Source organism: Panicum virgatum, chromosome 1N, assembly GCF_016808335.1.
Source record: "Panicum virgatum strain AP13 chromosome 1N, P.virgatum_v5, whole genome shotgun sequence".
Classification (NCBI taxonomy): domain Eukaryota; kingdom Viridiplantae; phylum Streptophyta; class Magnoliopsida; order Poales; family Poaceae; genus Panicum; species Panicum virgatum.
In genome coordinates, this window is record NC_053145.1 from 51,637,107 (window position 1) to 51,661,756 (window position 24,650).

General features: G+C 45.0%; 3 protein-coding genes across 3 annotated transcripts; 2 read left to right on the forward strand and 1 right to left on the reverse strand.

The window, feature by feature from the left end:
- The first annotated feature begins 5,325 nt into the window (after window positions 1-5,325).
- On the forward strand, window positions 5,326-8,859 carry LOC120656527 (aquaporin PIP2-4-like). The gene is made up of 3 exons (XM_039934640.1): window positions 5,326-6,070; window positions 7,697-7,837; window positions 8,415-8,859. Exons 1-3 carry the CDS (start codon window positions 5,456-5,458, stop codon window positions 8,523-8,525), a joined length of 867 nt encoding a protein of 288 aa, XP_039790574.1. The 5' UTR covers window positions 5,326-5,455; the 3' UTR covers window positions 8,526-8,859.
- Window positions 8,860-9,501: 642 nt separating this feature from the next.
- Window positions 9,502-16,366, forward strand: LOC120656526. Its single transcript, XM_039934639.1, has 4 exons — window positions 9,502-9,924; window positions 10,091-10,383; window positions 12,191-12,426; window positions 15,645-16,366. Exons 1-4 carry the CDS (start codon window positions 9,599-9,601, stop codon window positions 16,209-16,211), a joined length of 1,422 nt encoding a protein of 473 aa, XP_039790573.1. The 5' UTR covers window positions 9,502-9,598; the 3' UTR covers window positions 16,212-16,366.
- A 2,940-nt stretch (window positions 16,367-19,306) lies between these two features.
- Window positions 19,307-23,075, reverse strand: LOC120656528 (phytosulfokine receptor 1-like). Its single transcript, XM_039934642.1, has one exon. The coding sequence runs from the start codon at window positions 22,801-22,803 to the stop codon at window positions 19,648-19,650; it is 3,156 nt and encodes a 1,051-aa protein (XP_039790576.1). The 5' UTR covers window positions 22,804-23,075; the 3' UTR covers window positions 19,307-19,647.
- Window positions 23,076-24,650: the final 1,575 nt, after the last annotated feature.

Here is a 24,650-nt window from a genome sequence, read left to right on the forward strand (position 1 = left end):
TCTATTGCTTCGTGATAGCCATATTTCTCATTTCTATGCATTGTTATATCTTTTTTTCGCTTTTAGATTGTTTGAAAATAATCTATGTTATTCTCCGTACAAAATGAGGTATTTTTTTAAAATTTCGTCCGAAAACAAAACGTCGAATCCGAGAATTTTCCGATAAATCCGATAAACGTGTTTATCGGTGACCTCCGGTTTTTTTTGGTTACCGGTAAAGAAAACCTTGCCTACAGGGCGTGCTCATCAGCTCGTGGCCAACGCAAGGGACAAACGGACAGTACCGGCCCTTTTAGTTGGGTCATGTGGATGAGTGGTTGAGGAAGGATCAGGGGCATCAGGCAACGGGAAAGAGAACAAAATCACACAACTCAGCAGGACAACTCACAGGATCAGATTAAAGCTAGCAAGCTCTGTTCATGCAAAGTACTCTAGCTTTTTTTTTATTTGAATCAAATAGCAGGAGCTCTACCATTCAATTAAGAAGAAATAAAAGTTTTATGTACAAGGCAAAGTGCTATAGCTAATTGATCCCAATGATCAGCCATAAGTCCTGCGGCGAGTTTTTCGTGGTCCGTCTCCAGAGGTACGGTTAGAGAAGAAGTTGCTTGCGTTACGCTTGGGGTGGGAACGGTAGAGGGCATGGCAAGCTCGACGGGGCTAGAAACCTCTGGAGTTCTCACGCAGCAAGTGGGGGCGATCGAGAAGGACCATCACGCTCACCCAGCCTGTAGGTTGCAACTAATCGAGCCCGCGATAAGAGAATCTCGATCGATCATGTAGGTACGTAGCTGCTAGGGCCCTCGCTGTCGTCGTCGCCGTCCGCCTCTGCGTGATGCAGCGCCATGATTCGCTGTCGTCTGTCCCTGTTGCCAACCATGGCCGTATCAAGTCTCTGAGCACCTCCATTGGCGGATAAGTACTACGCCGATTTTCTTTTCTTTCTTTTTTCCTCCGTGTCCTTCTCATCGGCTGAACAATAATCGCGTCCCATGCCAAATGTGTGCCACTTTTTCCAACTGGCAATTGGCAGTTGGAATGTGCAGCAAGCAATAGTAAGCAAGAGCATGCATGCTGACTTTAGTTTAGAAATTCTGACAAACTTTTTTTTATCATTTTGTTTTAGAGGAACATCAAGAAGCCCCAATTGGTTGCTTGAGGACGATGACAGCCACGCTGACAGCGCATGCGTCGCCGCGTGCGCTGGCCATATTCCGGGCTGTTTGTTTCTACCTGCACAGATGCTTGTGCAGTTGTGCTGCCCATTGTTGAGTGTTCTCTTCTTCAGGGTCCACGACTTTCTTTTAGGCTTACAAACAGCCTAGGGCGCCAGAGACAGCAGAGCACCTCCTCTTCTTCTGCCCTTTCTCATCTGCGTTTTGGCAGAGATTGGGTGTGCAGTTAGAACCAGACACGGCAGTCCGCGACCTCCATCACCTTCAGAAGCCGGGAAGCCTGCCGCCGACTCACTTTGATACTTTTGTTCTGCTGTGCTGTTGGCAGCTTTGGAAATGTCGCAATGGAATCGTGTTCACGCAGAAAAGCATGACCCTCCCACAATTTCTACAAAGCTGTAAATTAGAGGCTAGAGTGTCACAACCCGGGAAAAAAAGAGAAAAGAAAATAAAAATCTTGTCGGGTCCCACCTGTCAGCCTCTCCCTCTCCTCTGTTTCGCTCGGCGCCGCGGCAAGCGTCGCCCGTCGCCGGTCAACCTCGACTTCCGTGCCACGTGCCGGCCAATCTCGCGAGCCGTGCCGCCCCTTCACTCTCTCCTCACCCCTCTCCTTATCCGCGCCCGGCCCGTCCCCGTTCCCCGCCTCAAACCCTAGCCCCGTTCCCCAATCCCCATTGCCACCGCCGCCCCCGAGCTTCGTCGCCGCCGCGATTCGTCGCCGCCGGTGAGGTTTCCCCCGGATCTAGCGCGCGCATCACGTAGCTCTCCTCCTCCTCCTCCTATTTTGGCCCTCACCCGGCCTTCTCTCCCTCCCTGCAGGGCCGGCGACGAGCGCCTCCGCCCGCCGCCGCCTCTGCTCGTCGCGCCGCCGGTCCGCCGCCGCTCCTCGCCCGCACCGCCGCTGGTGAGCCTCGCCGCCACCTCCGCATCGCCATGCGCACCTCACCTTCCCCGCTCTGGCCCCGCCTCGCCGCGCCGCCTCGCGCCGCCGCCGCTCGCCGTCGCCGCGCACGCGCGTGCGCGCGCACCCTGCGTCGCCCGCGACGCCGTGGCCGCGCCCACGCCGCGGTCAGGGCGCGTGCCCTGCCTTGACCCGGCTGGGTGGGCCGCTGGCCAGCGGGCCCCTCTTGTCAGCGCCTGGGGTTGTGGAATGGGGTGGATCTAGCAATTAGTTAGGGTTTTGTGATGTTTAGTTTTTCTGCAATCTTGCAAAATTCGTATAAATTCGTGTATAGCTCCAAAAATTGTGAAACTTGTTTTGTTGGATTCCTCTAGCTGAGATCTATTTAGGAAAAATATTGTTGTGCATGTTACTTTGTTGTAGATTTATCTTGCAAAAGTGAGTTTATTGCTTAGTTATTTGTATACTGCTTGAAAAATGTCAAACCAAATTTTGTTAGACTCCTTGTGAGGTGTAGTTTTCAGTGGTGCAACTTGTTCACTTGTTTCCTTGTGTTCGTTAGGGTTTCATTTCGATTTCGTGCTTGCTGTCCAAAATGTGGTTTAATATAGAACTTTGTGCAGGAAAGTGATAAAATGGCAAAACCAGTTTTGTTAGCTTTTTTTTCATGCCTAGTATCTAAGATAATTTTCTTGGATTTGTTTAGTTTAGTTTGCATTCCTTTTCTGATTTATCTTGCTTAGAGTAGCTAAAAATTGATCTATTTATGGTTATTTATAGGAAAAAGCTTTTGCTGCAAAACCAGTTTCTTGAGTTCTTTGCATTGTCATCTACATGCTCAAATTGTTTCTTGATTTATGCTTGTTGTTTAGTTCGTTTCTTAATTCTTGCATCGCATTCATGCATTTTAGTGACCGAGCCGTCGGAGAACGAACCCGTGGAGGCCGCCGAGTCCGTTGAGCCCGAGCCTGGAGTCCCGTTCGTGGTCGAATCTGAAGTTAACCCAGGCAAGCAGCTAAGCATTTTGCTTGCACCTATTTAATCTGATTTAGTTAGCTATCTCACCGGGTACTGTTGGGTTATATATTATGTATGTATTGCATGCTTGTACCTACTTTGATGCATTCTCCTTCCTTGATTCATTTATTCATATCCTTGGCACTAGTTAGACAGTTAATAACTTAATCTGACTAGATGCTTAGCCCTGCTTAGAATACTCATTTTGCTTGCTAGAAAGGATTGGTTTGGAGTATCACACTTACCCGATTATCCTTGATCGCACTTGAGCATCTGGGGCAAGTGGAGTGCAGTATCGAGATTCGAGCGGAATGTTAGGGCCTAGATAATGAAGTCACATGGGCATAGTCCGCTTGGATCGATTAAGGACCGAGTGGACGACGTCGGTTTTGAGCACCTTTCCGTGCTACCACATATCCAATATAATGGAACGGATAAGCCAATTACCTTCCTTGACTTGATCATTGATGTGCAATCCTAGATACGTGGCTACGGGCTATGCAGAGAGGCTTAGTGTGTCCCCAGGTAGACCTATGTGTAGGAAAATTTAGAGATGTCCCTGGTGGAACTAAGTCTCTACTCGTAATCTAGGTGTGACGTTCAATGATCGAGCCATGTTGGGAACGGTTGTCGCGAGTGCCCCCTTATCCAACTTTGGCCGGTTGGGTGAGTCGCATGGTCCTTGCGTCGTGTGGGTAAAGTAGTACACCCTTGCAAGGTTATAACCAATTCGAATTGCTGCGCTCTCGGTTATGAGCACGCTCTTTAACCTATGAACTCCTCATAGATTATCGTTTATGATGAGAATGGTTCATGTTACAGCTATGAACAGTTATAGTTTATACTACTCTCTTAATCAACTAAAAGTATTTGGGTTGGGCAAGATTAATTAATTTTGATAGGTGATAGTGTAGAGAGCTAGTGCTTATGCAATAATTACTTAACCTTAAAGCTTTTACTTGAGCTATTGCATGATCCTTGTATACGTAATCGTGTAAGTCTTGCGAGTACCTTTTGTACTCAGGTTGCTTTCTAAACCTAGTTGCAGGTGAGCCCGAAGTGGTGTTCGGCCATTTCTACCCCGCTGATCCAAACGCGGGGGAAGAATAGGTCGTGGTGGCTGTAATGATGTCCTTGAGCAAGGCGTCATTACCTTAGTAAGTCTTTATCGTAATCGAGCTTCGCGAGAGCATGTAAATGCAATAAACTTTATGTTTCTGTTTAATATGGCTTTCGTGAGCCCAAGGCTTGTAAGTAAAGTTTGAAACCCACCTATGTTGAACTTGTAATATTAAACTGTGAACTCTGATTGTATAAAACTGCTCTTTGTGGATTTTTTGGCGATGTATTTGATTGTAAACGGTATGTGTATATACTGATTCTGGGCGTATGTTGGAGCACATACCGGGACTACCGGATTTGATATTATTTTGAATGAATGACGTGTCGGTTATTCGTGTCTCTAGATGTGGGATAACACGTGGCACACTCTCCGGCAAGCACGTGTTAACTCTCATCTGGATGATAATGACCGGCGGTTCGTTTAAAATAGTATCAAATTGGGCGGTTCTCACATAGAGCCTGGAGTTATCGTCTCCCAAAGTGGGACCTCGGCGTTAGCGATCTTTGGTGGAGTGCTTTCTCTTCGGCAATGTAAAACTTAAAATGCTGTAAAACTTTGCATCTGGCCGTTAGGAGCCACTCTGATGAATGAACCAGGTGGGGATCCCCCAGTTGAACCTTCAAAAAAAAAGCTGAACCACTGATTGCAAGCACCAGTGGTTTTGTGCTTTCAAGCGTCAGGCTCTTAATTCGTTCACTAATCTTTCTTTTTTAAAAGGTACAGTACGTAAGCACGAAACCTATAGAATAGGGTGAATAGCCCCTCCGGTTGATCACTGGCCACCAGTTCGGCTCCGGCGTGACATAATGATGAGGGTTTAGTCGGTTGTGGGCGGCAAAAATTATAAGCGAAAAACCTGTAACCAGAAATGGAACCCTTATCCCTCACTAATAATGCAATCAGGCGGTCGCTAAGCAATCCATCATTGAGGCGACGAGCTCGTCCTCTCCCCTGCACGAGCTGTGTCTTCGTTCCCGAGCCCCATATATATATATATATATATATATATATATATATATATATATATATATATATATATATATATATATATATATATATATATATATATATATATATATATATATATATATATATATATATAGACACACACACACACCCACCTTGCCTCTCCCGTCCCCTCTCGCACCACCACTCAACAAGCAAACCGCAGAAGCGAGCAAGTGCCGCGCCATAGCAGCCTGATCGAGCTGAGATACTAGCAGCTGGTGGTTGGTCGGCATGGCGAAGGACATCGAGGCGTCGGGGCCCGAGGCCGGCGCGTTCTCGGCCAAGGACTACACGGACCCCCCGCCGGCGCCGCTCATCGACGCGGAGGAGCTCACCAAGTGGTCGCTGTACCGCGCGGCCATCGCCGAGTTCATCGCCACGCTGCTCTTCCTCTACATCACCGTGGCCACCGTCATCGGGTACAAGCACCAGACGGACGCGGCGGCGTCGGGCCCCGACGCGGCGTGCGGCGGCGTGGGCATCCTCGGCATCGCGTGGGCCTTCGGCGGCATGATCTTCATCCTCGTCTACTGCACCGCCGGCATCTCGGGCGGGCACATCAACCCGGCCGTCACCTTCGGCCTGTTCCTCGCGAGGAAGGTGTCGCTGGTGCGCGCGCTGCTCTACATCGTCGCGCAGTGCCTCGGCGCCATCTGCGGCGTGGGGCTCGTCAAGGGCTTCCAGAGCGCCTACTTCGTGCGCTACGGCGGCGGCGCCAACGAGCTCAGCGACGGCTACTCCAAAGGAACGGGGCTCGCCGCCGAGATCATCGGCACCTTCGTGCTCGTCTACACCGTCTTCTCCGCCACCGACCCCAAGCGCAACGCCCGCGACTCCCACGTCCCGGTGAGTACACACACACTTATTATTTTTCCGGTGCACTCTTATAGACATATTCACAGTATACACAATTGTAGAACAATCAGTGAACTGGTGTTACTATTAATTGGTTACCTAGTGCACTGCACGCAGTACCGGCCGGCCGGTAGTCGAGATGACTATAGAGTACAGTGTACTGTAGAGTTTATGCATACGTACTACGGCCCAAAAAGGCAGAAATGGATGCTAGATCCTGAACTTAGCAAGTGTTGATAAAGGACTTTAGCTGACGTACTAGCCCTTTGGACTTAGCTTTGGAAGAACTTACTTTGTCCACTTCGCTGGCCCAAAAATAAAAAACCAACTCATGCATTAGAACTTAGTTAGTCACTGCTAGAAAAAGAGGCATTCGTCCGCATTTTATTAGTACCGGTTGCTTTAAACCCGGTACTAATGCCAATTTAGTACCGGTTCTACAGCACAGTGTCTTTTGGAGCCATTTAGTACCGGGTCATAACACCACCCGGTACTAAATGCCACTTTTTAGCACCGGTTGGTGTTATGATCCGGTATTAAATGACTTTCGGGGGGGCCCTAGCCATTTAGTACCGGCCCATAACACCACCCGGTATTAAATGTCACCTAGTACTAAATGGTGGCATTTAGTACCGGTGGCCATGACCCGGTACTAAATGGTCCGTTCCGGTTATTTTAAAAGGATAGCATCTCCTGTGTACACACATGTATTGCGTGGGTGGGATGGTAGAGGAGATTGTGTGCGAGGCCATATGTCATGAGTTCGAACCCCGTGCATGCATTTATTTTTCCTGAGATTTAGTAGATGAAGTCTGAATTTCGGCTGCTGCTCCCTGTTGAAGCAATTAGTATACTTTTGGAAGTTGGTTTGGAACAGTACACTACATAGATGTTGAGACTTCAGACAGAACATAGCAAGAACCATACATAGCAAATAAGTCAAAGTAGCTAGCTCTCATGAGCCTGACTAGTTAGTATTTTCAGGCCACATAATACACAATTAATCATGCCATGCAAAATACACAACATATCAATGGTCCCAAATCCTAGCTGTGCAGAGCGCTCAAAATCAGGGGCATGTGAAGATGTATCTCCCTGCCGGATGCATGCATATGGATTGGCACCGCATATGCTGATTAAGCAGAGAGGAAGACTGTCTTGTGCTTAGGCAGCAGACGCAGCAGTGTTTCTTCAGTTGTCGTCCCTGTCCTAATCGCTGTCCCCTGTACAGCGAACGTGAGGTGGCCAATCGCAAATGATTGGCACCTCTTCATGTGGATAAAATTTAGCCTAGATAGGAACAAGGTGCAAAACTCCAAGACGAAATTGTGGTGGAGCGGTAGCTTGTTTCGCCTTCAGATTTGGTGACCCATCCCTTTCATTCTAGGACCCCAATTTGAAAACTTAAGTTCTTTTCTGGAAACAAAATTAAAAAAAATGATACTGCTTGTTCTGCCAGTAGCTTATTCTGTTCGGTTGATGTAGCGGATGAAAGGCTAGAAAAACTAGTACTTGAGTAAATATTTCGTTATGAAATTGAAGTAACTAGCTCTGAGATGTTTGTTAACTGATGGCGAGCTAGAATTTAACTGTGGTTTTCCCTTTCAACCTATGCAGGTGTTGGCTCCCCTCCCCATTGGGTTCGCCGTGTTCATGGTGCACCTGGCCACCATCCCCATCACCGGCACCGGCATCAACCCGGCCAGGAGCCTGGGAGCCGCGGTCATCTACAACAAGGACAAGGCCTGGGACGACCAAGTACGCACACTCACTTACCGGCGTTTGTTCAGTCGTGATAATTACAAAACGCCGCCGCGCCATGCATATGCCTGAATATTTTCTCATGCTGAATTCCTAGTTGACAGAACATGAATTCTCTATTGCAAATCAGCCAACGGCTCAGGATAGGCCTCAAGGCTCTATATATCGTTAATCCATCTCCATCACTAGCTAGTAACACCATTCCACTATCTAGTACAGCTGTTTATATTAGCCTGTGCATGACATACGCACACTCATTGACACAATATACAACCTAATCCCTTGTTGCCACACCCTGCCTACCTTACGGACACCTAAAAGATGCCCAAGATTTGTTTGAAAGTACCAACAACCCTCTTGTTGTACACCTTGGCTAGCTGGCTTGGTCAAGCATTTATTATGATCCCGACAAATATAATCAAGCAAATCTCTTGAAGATAAGCAAGTAAAAGAATTGCCTAGGATATCTTACATTATGCAATATGCACCATGGAAGCATCAAAGGCGTAGTTTTTTGCTTAAAAGAAAAACCACTCACTGTCCATCCGTGCCTGCGTGTGTTGTTTCTGTGCAGTGGATCTTCTGGGTGGGCCCGCTGATCGGCGCCGCCATCGCCGCCGCGTACCACCAGTACGTGCTCAGGGCCAGCGCCGCCAAGCTCGGGTCGTACCGGAGCAACGCCTAGGTCCGGCCGGCCGCCGGCGAGGAGGGGGGGGGGGGCACCGAAGTGTAGATATACGCGCGCACAACCGACGCCCGCCTCCGATCCATCCGTTCAGATGATCTGCTGCCGCAGTTCCTAGTAGTCGTGTGTCATGCACGCGGGGTCTCCGCGCCGTGTTTCGATGTGGTCCGGGGAGTCCGCCGCCACGTTCGCTTGCTGCTGTTATTTGCTTCAGAAAAAAAGTGTGATATATCTTTGCTTTCTGTATGTATGTATTTCATATGGAGAATTTGGAAACTGAGTTATGAGAGGTTTTATATATCATCTATGAAGCAATGCGACATATCTTTATATATAGATCCGTCTCCCCAAATACATTACAAAATCAAATGCAACACGCAACGCACATTCAGCTCTATAAATGAACATATACGCATATTCTAGTGTTATGAAAGTTTTCTGAAAGAATAAACAGCCTGTTCGGCTGCGCTTTAATGGCTGGGCTGGAGCCAACAAGCACTAGGGACGAATTCAAATCCAGGGAGTATCGGCAGTGGTGCTGGCTGGCTGGGCAGCAGCTCCATCCCAGCGAGCCGAACAGGGCGAAAAATATCGACAGTAACAATAGATACTTGGATTGATATCGCCTACAACTAAAAAGATTAATTCTTCAAAATATTCTAAAAATATATAATTAGCTGAAATAAATTTGAATTAGGATGGCAGATGCCGCTTAAGGAATCTAACCAAGGAATTATGCTCAGTTCTCTACGTACAGCATGCTGTCCCGATTTTCTTTCTTTTAACAGAGCCTCCTGAAACTTAACCTGCAACTTTTGTGAACTTATGAAAAAAAAGGGAAAAAAGAGAAGCATCAAGAGGAGGGATTTGATCAGCAGCATGAGTTGGGCTCACGGGTCTCGGCCTAAGTACAAAGCCCATCGCGGGCTCCCATCTCTCTCTCTCTCTCTCTTCTTGGACCTAGTAGGCCCAATGCATCAGCCTGCGCACCGACTCCGCGCACCGGACTCCGGAAGTCGGCAGACGGTGGTGGTGGCCGAGCTGCGACCGCCACCCTCCGTTCCTCGCCACTCATGGGCGGACGCCCGTGCCGAATGCTCCAGTGTTCGGCGCAGCGCACAGGATTCCACGGGGTCCCATCGAGCGCGCATTCCCCTGGCCGTCGCTCTCCCGTGACCGTGACCCGCCGTGATGCGCGCGCATGCTCGGGCGGCACCGGCCGTGACGCCCGAGCAGGGCGGAAGAAGGCGACGCCCAGCGTCGTGGCGGCGCGGGAGGAATGGGACGTGCGCTCGCGGGGTTCGCGAGGAGGAACTGCGGACTGTGGTAGACCACTAGGGTCACAGCACACGCACGCCGCCTGTTCGAGAGAATGCCTGAACCAAGGTGTGCCAGTCAGGTGACGCTCCCTTGGTTTCCTCCCTCTCTTTTGTATCATATACTTCAGATTAAGAGTTCTAGTTGGTGTGTTTGCTGCTTATTCAGCATCAGAATTCTCCTTTGTATCTAGCATGTACAACCATTAAGAGCAAGTTCTTTTATCTGGGTGAGCTTATTGACACCAGGGGCATCTTGGAGGTTATAGCTGGAGATGAGAGAAGTGATAAAGATGCTTGTACGGTTGCCTCAAAGACTATGCAAGTTGTGAAGCACACTGACTGTGTTAAGGAAGATCAAAGGAGCGCAACAGATAATCACAGGGGGGAAATTGTTGCCAGTGGCGACAAAGTAGTCAGTGATGACGAAGAAATGACTGTCAATAATATACTTGCAAAAAGTAGACACCGTGATGGTTCCATATACAGGGACATGGATACATGGTGGAAACGGGACTATTGTATTGCGGACCATAATGAGAGTAAGTGATCGGCATCTCTTTTCCTGTTTTTAATTTGTTATTATTATAACTATTTGTTTTCTTAAACATAGTGTATCTCTTTCCACATCCTACAGTTATACATATTTTGTTGTGATCCTAGAGATTGTATATGAGGCGCTTTCCACTACCAGCCATGTTAGACATCCCCTCAAACCTTCCTCGCCTTTCACTCTTTTAGTTATGAGGTAATTGCACTAGAAGCCCTCACACTTAGGCGCAAGTGGCACTTCCACCCCAAACCTTGCACGTTAGCTTTGCAGGCTCTTCAACTGTCACTATTTGCACAAATAGCAATCTATGTTGTTACCTGATGGGAGAGGCTGACATGGCATGTAGACTTCTGATGAGATGGGCTAGGACCTTATTCTATGCTACGCATTTACATAAATGCCCATGTGGGCCTGAATTTGCATTCTCCCTGAAATTGGCTTGAACATCCTTTGAGCAAGTAATAGGTTATCATGCAGCAATAGGTGAAAATGACAGATGTCTGAATAATAGTTGATCATGACACAGCCTCTGAGCATGTGCTTGAACAGCAGAATACACAGGAAAATGGCATATGCAAGTGTAAATAACAATCTAAACATGTGCATTCACATTGCTGTATTCACCATTAGTTTTAAAGTCTACATACATGCAGCTACAAACAACTAACAATGCGCATAACCAATATCACAAGTGGAAGGGGCTGACCAGTGACCACACCTTCCAATGCCTCTGTTGAATCATGAGGGCTGGGTTGCCACTTTCCAAAATGTGTACCACTTAGCTCGCCAAATTAGAAGTGTTTCTTTTTTGCCACTACAAAAAAGTATTACCTACACAAAAGGAGACATGGCCTCACTGATTGGTATCAAATCATTTTGGTAGCTGTTGTTCACCTTAACCCTCTTGAATAACCTCCCTGCTTGCTGTTGTGTGTGGAATATCAATTGCTTTTCTGCTTCTCTGTGTTGCTTGGTTATAAATTTGTGTGATGAATTTTCACACGGGAAGCCATAGCTGTGACAAGGGGAAAAACAATTCTAGTCTGGTTTTAATAGGTATGCCTAGTTTGCTGTAGAGGCAGTCTGGCCTTGAGCTTTTATTGGTTCCTCCTCACCCTATTGGTCTTCAAGCATCTATGTAGCTGCTCTTCGTTGGCTTTCTAGGCTTATTACCAGTTTTTTTGAAGCTACATCCCTTGTAGCTGTGGGTTGATTTGTTGCGATAGCTCAGTGTAGCTTGACTACATGTTTGAACATCTTGTTTTTCCCTGCACCTCAAGAGGTTGCCATTTTGTTGACCTTCTGTTCCTACCTGCCTTAATTGTCATACAAAGGCTAGTTAGTAGGAGGCTCATTAGTGTTAGCACATTCACTAGAATCTCTTATGTGGAATAATCCAATTGCCATATGCTTGTAGGTGATACTAAGACTCTTATCCCATTAGAAGGATAGAGATTGCTCTCCTCCCTTGCTCTTCTACAGTGATACTAGAGGCCATTGAGTCGTAGCACTGTTGGGCTGGAAATCATTCCAGTCAACTCTTAGCATCCAATCTCATATAAATAGATGGCACATGTTGTATTGCTTTGGGACAAAAGATGCCATGCAATTTTTGTCCATATCCCCTTCATCTCATTATCTCCATTCTCAATGCTTTCATTGGAGCCAACTGATCTACATTTTGAGGCAATGCTTTCTTTGAGTGTTCCTTATGTGCCTTTTGGATGTCAAGTATTTCTTTACTACATTAATTTATTGTTAGAAACTTACATTATGACTTTACTTTTTTTATGAAGCTCGCTTAGAGGCAATGGCGTTCTCAAATCCCACAAATTGTATTGTCCGCAATGGAACTTGCATGGAACATTTTCCTTGTTGCATGCTGCAAATCTTATCAATAAAGTTGGCTAAAATTCCAGTGGATTGTCGCTTAGTAGAGTTGTATGGATACATAGCTGTGCGGGATGATCTGGATCCATTGCTTAATTATGTTGTTAAGCTTAGCAGGGATGATCCCATCATTGTGGAGCAGGTGCACATCCATTACTTATATCTACAATTATTTCAAGGATTACGTACCTAACACCCCTTAAGTATTGAGGTTTCTCTGAAGTATAAATTGACCTTGAGGGCTGGTATTAGTGGCGGTTTCACCAGCATGGTTTACTGAGGTGGACACTGCCACGTGGGCAAAACCACCACCAAAATCATTTATAGATTTAGATGGTTTGGAATAATTTTGGGAGCAAATAGCAGATTTTGTACTTAAAGTGTGTTAAGTAGATACACCTCGGTACTTGATGGGGTTAAGTAGACTTATTCCTTATTTTGTATTGCGTTATTTATTTCACAATATATGGCTAAACTTCTCACATGCATAACACATACGTGATTGGATCACTGCAACTTTTCACATGCATAACATGCATACTACAACTTTTAATTTTTTTACATCATTAAATTTGGGATAGATTGTGAATGTTGTATTAATTTTGCTCTCAAATTATTTAGTATAAATTAGCGAAGAGGGTTGCAAAGCGAGCTGTGAGTGTAGCAAAGGGTAAGGCGTATGATGACCTGTATCAGCGGCTAGGTACGAAAGAAGGGGAGAATGACATTTATAGGATGGCTAGGATCCGCGAGCGGAAGACAAGGAACATCAACCAAATCAAATGTATTAAAGATGGGACAGATCGACTGCTAGTGAAGGATGAGGAGATCATGGATAGATGGAGAGAGTACTTCGACAAGTTGTTTAATGGGGGAGAGTGAGGGCCCTACCCTTGAGTTAGATGACTCTTTTGACGATACCAACAGACGTTTTGTGAGGAGAATTCAGGAGGTAGAGATTGGGGAGGCTTTGAAGAGGATGAAGGGAGGTAAAGCGATGGGCCCTGATGGTATCCCCATTGAGGTGTGGAGATGCCTAGGAGATAGAGCAATAATATGGTTACCTAAGCTTTTTAATCTCATTTTTCGTCAAACAAGATGCCCGAAGAATGGATGAGAAGTATATTAGTACCTATCTTCAAAAACAAGGGCGATGTTCAAAGTTGTACTAACTACCGTGGGATTAAGTTGATGAGCCATACGATGAAGTTTTGGGAGAGGGTTATCGAGCATCGCCTAAGAAGAGTGACAAGTGTGACCCAAAACCAATTTGGGTTCATGCCTGGAAGATCAACCATGGAGGCGATTTTCTTAATACGACAATTGATGGAGAGATATAGGGAGCAGAAGAAGGACTTACACATGGTCTTCATTGACCTTAAGAAGGCATATGACAAAGTACCGAGAAATGTCATGTGGTGGGCCTTGGAGAAGCACAAAGTCCCAACTAAGTACATTACCCTCATTAAGGATATGTACAAGGATGCGACGATGTTTGTCCGGACATGTGATGGCAACACCACTGACTTTTCTATTAACATAGGCCTACACTAGGGGTCATCATTGAGCCCTTATTTATTTGCTTTAGTGATGGATGAGGTCATAAGGGATATACAAGGTGAGATCCCTTGGTGTATGCTCTTTGCTGATGATGTGGTGGTAGTTGACGAGAGTAGGGCAGGGGTTTATAGGAAGTTAGAGTTGTGGAGACGCACGTTAGAGTCGAAAGGGTTCAGACTTAGTAGGACCAAGACCGAGTACATGATGTGCGATTTCAGCGCAACTAGGCATGAGGGGGGAGACGTTAGTCTAGATGGGCAAGTGGTGGTCAAGAAGGATACTTTTCGGTATTTAGGATCGGTGCTACAAAAGGATGACGACATTGATGAAGATGTTAGGTATAGAATTTCAGCAGGCTGGTTGAAATGGCGGCAAGCATCTGGCATCTTTTGTAACAAGAGGGTGCCACAAAAGCTAAAAGTCAAGTTCTATAGGACAGCAATTCGTCCGGCGATGTTATACGGTGCTGAATGTTGGCCTACAAAAAGCCGACATGTCCAGCAACTGAGTGTAGCAGAGATGCGGATGTTGCGGTGGTTTTGCGGGCACACAAGGAATGATAGAGTCCGGAACGAAGTTATTCGGGATAGGGTCGGGGTGGCACCAATTGAGGAGAAACTTACCCAGCATCGGCTGAGATGGTTTGGACATGTCCAATGAAGGCCTCCTGAGGCGCCGGTGCGTAGTGGGGTTCTTGAGCGGGTCGATAATGTAAAGAGGGGTAGAGGTAGACCTAAACTGACGTGGGATGAGTCGGTTAAGAGAGACCTTAAGGATTGGAATATCTCTAAAGAGATAGCTTTGGATAGGAGCGCTTGGAGACTAGCTATCAATGTGTCTGAATCTTGAACTTATTTCTTTCGGGTTTCATCTCTAGTCTACCCCAACTTGTTTGGGAAAAAAGGCTATGATGTTGTTGTTGTTGAAGTCAAGAGGTCAAACTGAGCTTCATATATACTAAATAATTCGAGAGCAAAGTTAATACAACATTCAAAATCTATCCCAAATTTAATGATGTAATATTGTCTTAGCTGTATAAAAAACACTTCTGGGTGATTGATCTGTCTAAATAGCAGAATAGTTTGGATTGTATAAAGCCACTGCTACCCTCATCCAAATTCCAAGATGTATTGATTTTGGAAAAGTCAATCATTGTAAGTTTTGACAAAAAAAATAGTCAAATTATATGCATTTTTAGTGTACAGTAAGTTGCATCAATAGATTGATACTTGAATTATTTTCTAGGATGGTGTTGATTTTATAGCAATTGGTAATATATTGTTAGAGAAATCAAGGGACAAAAATCTACTTTTGAAGATTAGCTCCTTGCAAGACACCTTACATTGAATGGGTGGAGGGAGCACTATATTATGTATACATTAGTACATTACTATGAGAACATATTTAAATTATGGAACTAAGGTAGTAACCTGTATTCCAAAACAAAAAATCATACTGAATAGTTTTGCACTATTGATTGCTGCGTAAATAGGCATATGAAGATCGCATTAATGATCCCATCACGTCTTCTCTTTTCAATATGAACAGGGTTATGTTTATTTGGGATCTGAAACAGTATCAAGTGAATAACGGGTCCGATGTCCTCTATTTATCACCATTTGCACTTTGTGACCATTTTGTTTGATATATGACCAAGATCTTGGTTATTAAAATTAATGTCGGATATATGAGATTTTGATTATCAGTTGTAAAATATCCTTTTCAAGTGGATGGGAAGAATGTAGATTTAGTTATTTCTTATATTTATATGAAGAGCGACTAAATATAATAATTTTGTAGGGTTCTCTCATCAATATGGCTGGTCCTAAACGAGGGATAGACATGATGGACTTTACTTTGATCGAATATGACATGAGGGTCAAGACAGGCGCAGAAGAAAAGGATGACCTACAGCTGATCGATGGTGCATCCTTCATAGGCCCTGCAGGGATATGGAATCAGCCATTTACAGTTCACATTCCTGGTGATTATGGTGCAGTCGACATAACATTATCACGTCTCCATTCTGCAGTTGAGGCAACTCTAGAGGTCCTCGTATCAGAAGTGCAAATCAGTTTCGATTTGTCGCTCAGTTGTTTATCAAGTGAGCTGAATAAGGGAATCTGGCTGTTTAATGGCACCATTGCTGAGTCATGCAGCTTGAAGAGGTCTGTGGTTGCTGTATTAAAGGAATCTTCGATAGATCTGAAGATCAAAATTGATGCCCTGTCATCCAGTTCTGAACAACATTGCTGTTCCTTCTATGCAAAAACCCATGGCCATGATACTCAAGAAATAAAGAGTGCTTTTGCTTTCATCTCGGTGAAGGTGACTTGGTCGACATTGCCTGATGGACTGTGCCGATAACTCTTCTGTTCCTGTAACGAGTGGGTCGAAGAGACCAACAACAGTACGGCCTAAATTTAGGTGTGGCAAACCTTGGATAATGAACAATATATTGTAATAAGTTACTCTTTTACTCCCTCTGTCCTAAAAAAAGTGCAACTCTCACTTCTCAAGAAGTCAAATGATTTTAAGTTTGATCAAACGTATTAAAAAATTACTAACATTTATATCTTCAAATAGGTTTAGTATAAAATATATATTACATGATTAACCTAATGATACTTATTTAACAATATAAATGTTAATATTATTTTGTATAAATTTGGTCAAACTTGAAACTTACTCCTCCAGAAGCAAGAGTTGCATTCTTTTTTGAACGGAGCGAGTATTTTTTCTACTTACTCCGTCAGCTGGCCATGTCAATGGATGGTGTAGTTGTTTCTTTGTTTCTTGTTTCATTATTTTAGGTAGCGTTTGGTTAAAGAGTGAGGTAGAATGGTTTCATTCCATATTTTAGGGATAGAATGATTCTATCAACTGTTTGGTTTGAGGGATGACTATTCTTTTGTTTGATAGGTAAAGGCTCGTGCGATACTATGGATATACAATTTTTGAACAAATAAATGAATTTTAAGAAATATAGTAATAAGATAATAGATACATTGTCTAAGCCATATAAATTTCACCTAGACAGTTTTGGCGGTATATGCCCTTTGGCTGCTGTGTACAACATGGACAAAAGGTCATGGGCTCATGGCTGCATACGTCGTTCTTAGAAGATGTTGGATACTACAAATTTTTCTTTCTCCTTCTCTCTTCCTGCATTTCCCATTTCTTATTCCTTTTCATATAACCAATGAAAATCTTCAACTTTTTCTTCCGTTATTTGTTTTCTCGCTTTAAACATATGTTTTCTTCTATTTTCTTTTTTTTTTGCCTTTTATTTCAATTCTCTTCCTTGTATTTTCCATTGAATTTTTTGGATTACATTTTTTATTTCTTTTCTTTAGTTATTATTATTTTGTATTCTAATTTGTTGCTTGAGTTCATATGATTTTTTTTATTTTTTTAATTTCTAAAAATTTTAATAGAAAATTATATATTTTAGCACTACAACACTTAAAACATTTGTTAGTAGTTAGTATATTTTTTCACAAGCATATTTAGCGCCTTGATCTGTTCCAAATTTGCTATTACTTAGTATATTTCTTTTCACACGAAGATTCATTTCTTTGTATTGTAGATTCATAAATTGGTGTCTGAAATAATTTATTTTCTTTATAAGCTAACTTGTTTTAGCACATGTATATATCCTTATAAATAAATTTTTTATATGTGAAATGTTATGTTATTATATATATATTTAATTGTATTGTATATGTATTTATCTTCCTGTAAAATTATTTGTTGCGTGTAACCAATTTGTTCGCAACGCCAAGTTATTTTTTTCGCTATTTAGATTAAATTTTTCCGTCACGTTGACCTATTTTTTCGCGATATTCATTTTCTATTACTTATCTTAAACAATCAAATATTCACGATGTTTAATATTTTGATTGTTGTACATTATTATTTATTCGTTATGTTTAATTATTTTATTCGTAAAAATAAGTATTTATTCGTGGTGTTGAAATATTTGTTCTCAAGATCCAGAATTAATTATTTAGTATTAAAAATACTTTAAAAAAATATCGTTCAAATATAGTTAAGTGAGATCTTGTTTGAAAGATCTTGTTGTAATTCAATGGTGTAATCTAAATTTAATTTGAATACACCGTTTAAAATCTACTCCATCCGTCCCAAAAAACTAGTCATTTTAGGATTCAAATTTTGTCCAAAAAATATGTCATCTTACCCTATTTAGAAAATGCATGCGTATGTAAAAATCAATCAGCACCAAATAAAGATAATAAATAGGGGCAAATATGGTCATTTTACCTTCTTGTTAATTTGTCCTAAAATTTTTATGATGACTTGTTTTTTGGGACGGAGGGAGTATAGCTTTTTAAAGTTCTAAATTTTGTTGCTTGTGGGATGATGTCGTCAGTTTTGTTTTTTTCTTCCATTTTCACGGTCAAAAGTTACGCATGGTGAGACGATTAAATAATACAAACATAATTCTAGTTTGTTGCGCTGACGGCCCATTTAGCCGCATGCGGAAGAGGAGGTTGCATGTTTTGTCGCCGGAAAAAGTATATATCACCCCCTTAATTATGGGGTTCGACTACATAACCCTCCAAACTATGAAATGGTCTATATCACCCCTGAACTTTCCAAAACCGATCAAATTACCCCTAAATCAGTTTTGAAAAATCATAGTAAATCACAGAAAAATCATAAAATAGAAAATCCAGGGGTCCCATCGAGCGCCCAATCCCCTGGCCGTCGCTCTCCCGTGACCCGCCGTGATGCGCGCACATGCGCGGGCGGCACCGGCGGTGACGCCCGAGCAGGGCGGAAGAAAGGCGATGCCCACCTTCGTGGCGGCGCGGGAGGAATGGGACGTGCACTCGTTCGCGAGGAGAAACTGTGGCGGACCACGAGGGTCACAGCACGCGCACGCCGCCTGTTCGAGAGAATGCCTGTACCAAGGTGTGCCAGTGAGGTAACGCTCCCTTGGTTTCCTCCCTCTGTTTTGTATCATACGCTTCAGATTAAGAGTTCTAGTCGGTGTGTTTGCTCCTTATTCAGCAACAGAATTCAGCTTTGTATCTAGCATGTACAACCATTAAGAGCAATTTCTTTTATCTGGGTGAGCTTATTTTGTGGCTTCTCTCATTTCCTGTTTTGGGACAGACAGCGAAATCCTTGACTGCAGCAAGGAGACAAGGACCTCCGCCACCAGTTTTGAACATCTATGTCATTATAATCAGGAGTGCCAGGCAGAGGAGTCACAGGTTCCAGTGGGTAAGACAAAGGTACGAGTAGCCAGGACGACTTCCTTCCCATAGGGTGACATGGATAGGATGAATAGGTTGACTTGTATTCCTTCCATGTTGATCAGCCATTTTGTTTTTATCGTATTTACTACTAAGCTAATGTGAAATGCATAGCATCATGCTTAAGTTGTAAGGCAACACATGACAATGAACTGGTGCAAGAAATGCATGGCAACATAGTAATGAACTGCAATATTTTCACAAACTTGTTAGACAAAACTCAGAGACATGTAATTATGCCCTTATTTAGAAAAGCCCCTGGAAATATATACAAGATATTCAGACCAAAGCCGAAAAGGAAGCAAAACTTCCTTAAACCACCCGAAAATTTTATCTGCATAACAAGGTTTTCTGTTCTGTTATTGAATTAGCAAGTTAGACTCCCGTGAAGCATGCATTATTAAATATACAACCATCGCGCATTATCTTACATCTCTCACTAGAGAAGAACGTTCATCCTAGAGAGGATCAATTAAATTAAACACAAGGATCCCCCCCCCCCCCCCCAAATAGCTGCCTCACTTTGGTGCATCACTGCTCACACCAATGTTGTCAAGCCATAGCACTAACTGATGTGTTAATGGCCTCAGTTTAGGTGAATCACTTACGCACAGACAAGCAATGTCAATCATCTGCATCATTTCCCTCTCAAACTTCTTATCGTACATCGCACGGTCCAAGACATCAGCTTCACGGTTTTCCTTTCTCATATGTGTCACCCATGAGACCAACTCCCGAGCTCCCTTTGGCTTGCACATATCTACAGGCCTCTTTCCAGTTACTAACTCCAGAAGTACAATGCCAAAACTATAAACATCACCCTTGAAAGTGGCTACTGAAGACTGGCCATACTCAGGGGGGATGTAACCTAGTGTGCCAACTAGGTCAGTTGTCACATGTGTAGCATAGGGACAAATAAGCCGAGCAAGACCAAAATCAGCCAAATGGGCTTCAAAATTCTCATCTAGAAGGATGTTACTTGATTTGATGTCACGATGGAGAATATGAGGTTGGCATGACAAATGCAGGTATGCTAAACCTCTTGCTGCTCCTTTTGCTATCTGAAGCCTCCTTGGCCAAATTAATCTTGAGGGGCCATCAGGATTTTCATGAAGCCAATGGTCTAGGCTGCCATTCTCCATGAAAGAGTAGATCAGGAGTCTGTCACTGCCAATCCTGCAGTAACCTTGCAGAAGCACAAGATTGGGATGCTGAGCTTTTGATAACGTCTCCACCTCTGCTTTGAACTCCCGTTCCATCTGACCAAAATCACCTGATAATCGTTTGATGGCGATTGTAGCTCCATCTGGTAATGTTGCCTTGTAGACTAGACCAAAGCCACCACAACCGATTATGTTAGCCTGATCAAAGTTGTTTGTCGATTTCAGGATGTCACTGATGGTCAATGCCTTACCATCCTTGTTCTGAAACAGAAGAACCAGTGAGGCTGGTGCCAGCTCAAGGGCTCTATTAGTATCTGTGACAGCCTTTACTATATGATCCTTCCTTCTGAAGCTATTCTTCAGCACAAACACAACAGCAATAGACAATATAAACACTGTTCCGAGTGCAATACCAATAGCTATTCCAAATATGATGCCCTTATTCTTTCTCTTATTTGTTGCAACCATTGTAGGAGCAGGAATTGAATGACATGGGGATAGGCCTAGGCGAGCGCCACAGAGTTTAGGGTTACCCTCATAAGAAGAATTACTGAATGTCGAGAATTGGCCTCCTGATGGAATGATACCATTCAGATTGTTGTATGCCACACTGAAGCTTGACAGAAAATTCAGCTTTGTTAATGAAGATGGGATGCCTCCGGTAAGATTGTTATGTGATAAATCCAAGGATTCCAAGCTCGACATGCCTGATAGATCAACAGGAATGACAGCAGAAATATGGTTGTTGCTGAGGTCCAATACATGTAGGTTCTTGAGGCTTCCAAAGCCCAGCAATATGGGACCTGTGAGATTGTTATGGCTGAGAATTAGAGAAGGTGGGAAGCTGCTAACCTGATTATACTGCAACCCTTTGCTTGTTTTGTTCCTTTTAATGAAGAAAGGAAAATAATCAGTCTCTGTCGACTGCTGTTGGATGTTTCTTGTTACAAGGCCTTTCATGCTTGACAAGCTTTCTGGAAATCCTCCAGTAAGTGAATTGTTGGATAGATCCAAATAGAACAGAAACTCAAGATCACCAACCCATGCAGGAATATTCCCGACCAACTGATTCCATGACAGATCCAGCACCTTCAACTTTGTGAAATTAGCTACCCATGGCGGCACTGATCCTGAAAGATGGCTATTAGCAATGACAAACACTTGAATGTTGTGAAAGCCATGTATCCCAGTCATTGGCAAGGCCTTCCCATCATGGAAGTTCTTTGTGAGCACGAGGCTTGTTAGGTTTTGACAGTCCTGAAGGACAGATAATGCGGAAGGCACATTTGTGAAGCTATTGTTTGAAAGTGAGAGGTAGGTTAGCAACTGAAGCTTCCTGAAACCAGCAGGGATTTCACCACTGAGGTTGTTTGTGGCAAGGTTCAGGCTTCTCAGGTTATGGCAATCCGTCAAACTATCAATTGTGCCAATGAACTTATTCGTGCCAAGGTCGAGTGAGCTAAGTTGTGTCATCTCCGAGCAGTTGAGGTTGATCTCTCCATTCAGCGAATTGTTCCTCAGGTACAGCATCTTCAGTGACGGCGAATGGCACAGCGACGAAGGCAATGGGCCCCTGAAAGTGTTGGACTGTGCAGAGAAGAACTCCAACTTGCGGAGGCTACCAAAAACATTTGGAATGTACCCATAGAATGAATTGAAAGATATGTCCAGCCTTGCTAGGCTGGACAGATTTTCAAACCTTGGGCTCATCCTTCCAGAGAGCTGGTTCTCCTCAAGAGACAAGTTCTTCAGAGATGGCAGCCTGAATAGGTCATCAGGCAATCTCCCGGAGATGCTGTTGATATCGACATACAGCTCCTCAAGCTGTGTGCAGTTCCCGAAGCCTGCTGGGAAGTTCCCTGTGAAGAGATTGGACGAGAATCGCAGCACCCTGATTGCACCAGAGGACTCGCAGATGCTTGGATCAATCTGCCCCGTAAAGGAATTGTACCCTGCATCGAACACCACGAGCTGCTCTGAACCATGGAGCGTGGGGTGGGAGCCGACGAAGTTGTTGAAGGATATATTGAAGAGCTCAATCGACGGGAGAGACATGTTGTCTGGTAACGTGCCGGCGAGCTCGTTTAAGCTGAGGTCGAGCTGCTGCAGCCTCTTGAACTGGAACAGGGGCTCTGGGACGGCGCCACGGAAGCTATTGTCGGAGAGGTTGAGCGACTGGAGCTGGTCCAGCTGCGCTAGCGAGGGAGGCAGCTCGCCCCACAGCCTCCGTCCATGGAGGTCCAGCCCGACGACCCTCCCACTGCCGTCGCACGTGACACCGGCCCATGCACAGCAGCTGGCTGTGTCGGAGGTCGCGTTCGGGAACGCCCAGCCGCTGATGCCTCCTCCGTCCAGACCTTTGGAGAAGCCCTCCAGGGCTTTAAGATCACCCAGGTCGCAGGAGCTCTGGGAGTTGGCTGGAGACGGGAAGAGCATCAGGACCAGGACAGACGAGCACAGGAAGAAGCTGCGTGGCCATGCCGTGGTGCGTCGCGTCGAGAAATGCTCCATGGAAGCAAGCCGGCAGTACAGCGATGACGCTGGGCAGGGAAGAAGGGCTTCTTGCTTGGCCTTTTCAGGACCTCTACAAAACCTAGGCCATATGGTGTGTGAAGCTGGCCTCGCCTGGGTGCTTGCACCGGAAGCAACAATGGAGGTAGGGAGGGAGGGAGGGAAGTGATGAGGTGGGAGGGAGACGATGGATGGGACAGTAGTGTTGCAAGGGAGGTCAGGGGAGGACGGCGCGGCGTGCGTCGGTTTTGACTTGTGATTGTGCAGGCACTCACCCGGCCGTGGGTGGCCTCAGTTTTCTTGGGCGAATTGATTGTCCTTTTCAACTTGCTGAAAGAATCCACGGACGGAAATCTTTTGACCTCTGTTCAAAATTGGCCTACCCATCGTTCTCAGCCTGCCTTTCTCTCCCCATTTGGCTGCCCTGATGGGCGCGATTATTGTAATCATCAAGAAAGCAGACCACTATCTCCGGATAGAACCTGCCTACCGAATAGATATTGATGGTTATTGCCCCGGCCGAATGAGTGCTGCCTTTGTGCCCATTTTATCCAGAGATAAAATATAGTCGTTCCTGTCGAAGATATCGTGTCACTGAATGCTTGTGGAGAAACATGGATTCGGAGGGGAAAAAACATCATTACGGAAAGCATGTTTAGTTGTAGAAATTGTGAAAGAAATGGGGTGAACTACTATCATGTTTCATGCATGAGGTATTGCTTGCTGCGTGCAGTTGCTGTGCTATAAACACTTGTCCTTGCCATGCTGACCGGAATGGTTTTTATTGTGCAGGACTGCGCATTCCGCTGGGGGTTGGTTGGGTTGGGGAAGGCGATGCAAGAAGGTTGGCAGCGAAGTCAACCGCCAGCGGCAGGGGGCACGTGTGGCGCCGCCGCTTTCGGCCGCGCCCGCGCCAACGCCCCGCGCGCCAGGGCGCGTGCACGCGTTGCACCAGGGTTAAAAAAACCGGCCGGAACCGGTCCGGTTACCGCGGTTACCGGTCTTACCGGCCCGGACCGGTCCGGTATGGGGCGGTTAGAAACCGGCCAAAATTCAAATTTTAAATTTGAATTCCAAAAAATGGAAAAATCCCAAAAAAATTCTAAAAATACTTCAATGTGCGACGAATCTAATGGTGTCAAATTTTCTCAAAAATTCGTTCATTTAGTATAGTTTGCGGGGATTTGAAGTTAAATCAAAAAAGAAAAAGAAAAAATGGGCCGGCCCATTAAGGCCCACCAGTCAAACCGGTAAAACCGGCCGGTAAAACCGGTCGGTAAACCGGTCAAATCGGCCGGCAAACCGGTTGCACGGAGCTTTTGAATTTGGATTTGAATTCAAACCGGTCAAACTGGCCGGTAAACCGGTCAAACTGGCCGGTAAACTGGTCGGAACCGGTTGTACAAGAGCTTTTGAATTTATTTGAATTTGAATTCAACCGATTTCCACCGGTTACCGGTCCAACCGGTCCGGTAAACCGGAACCGGTGGCCGGCGGTTTGGGTTAACCGGTCGGGAAAAAAAACCTGGTTGCACCGCGGTGGCGGCGGCGGCAGCAGCCCCGGCCCCAGAGCGGGGCGCCCCTTGGCGGGGACGGAGCACCGGCGGCGAAAATCTTCTGGTGTACTCTGCCCAGCGTTGTGGTCTACAGGCCGGTCAAAGCCGTCCGGTGGCGTAGCCGGCGGCGGCTGCGTCGCGGACGCGACGATCCATTGGCAGGTAGTAGCATCATCATCATGCAGGATCTGTTGGTGACTTTCTTTTTTTCTTTTTTATCTGGTGCGGTGTCTCTCTCTTCAAGTCGTGCTACGCTCTGGTACAGGGAAACTAGTATGGGGCCGGCCATTG

Bases quoted from the DNA above. Each gene is read 5' to 3' on its own strand.
- LOC120656528 (XM_039934642.1), bottom strand. From the start codon at position 22,803: ATGGAGCATTTCTCGACGCGACGCACCACGGCATGGCCACGCAGCTTC.
- LOC120656527 (XM_039934640.1), top strand. From the start codon at position 5,456: ATGGCGAAGGACATCGAGGCGTCGGGGCCCGAGGCCGGCGCGTTCTCG. The intron at 6,071-7,696 runs GTGAGTACACAC...CAACCTATGCAG, and splicing joins CCCGCGACTCCCACGTCCCG to GTGTTGGCTCCCCTCCCCAT. The intron at 7,838-8,414 runs GTACGCACACTC...GTTTCTGTGCAG, and splicing joins ACAAGGCCTGGGACGACCAA to TGGATCTTCTGGGTGGGCCC.
- LOC120656526 (XM_039934639.1), top strand. From the start codon at position 9,599: ATGGGCGGACGCCCGTGCCGAATGCTCCAGTGTTCGGCGCAGCGCACA. The intron at 10,384-12,190 runs GTAAGTGATCGG...TTTTTTATGAAG, and splicing joins TATTGCGGACCATAATGAGA to CTCGCTTAGAGGCAATGGCG. The intron at 12,427-15,644 runs GTGCACATCCAT...ATAATTTTGTAG, and splicing joins ATCCCATCATTGTGGAGCAG to GGTTCTCTCATCAATATGGC.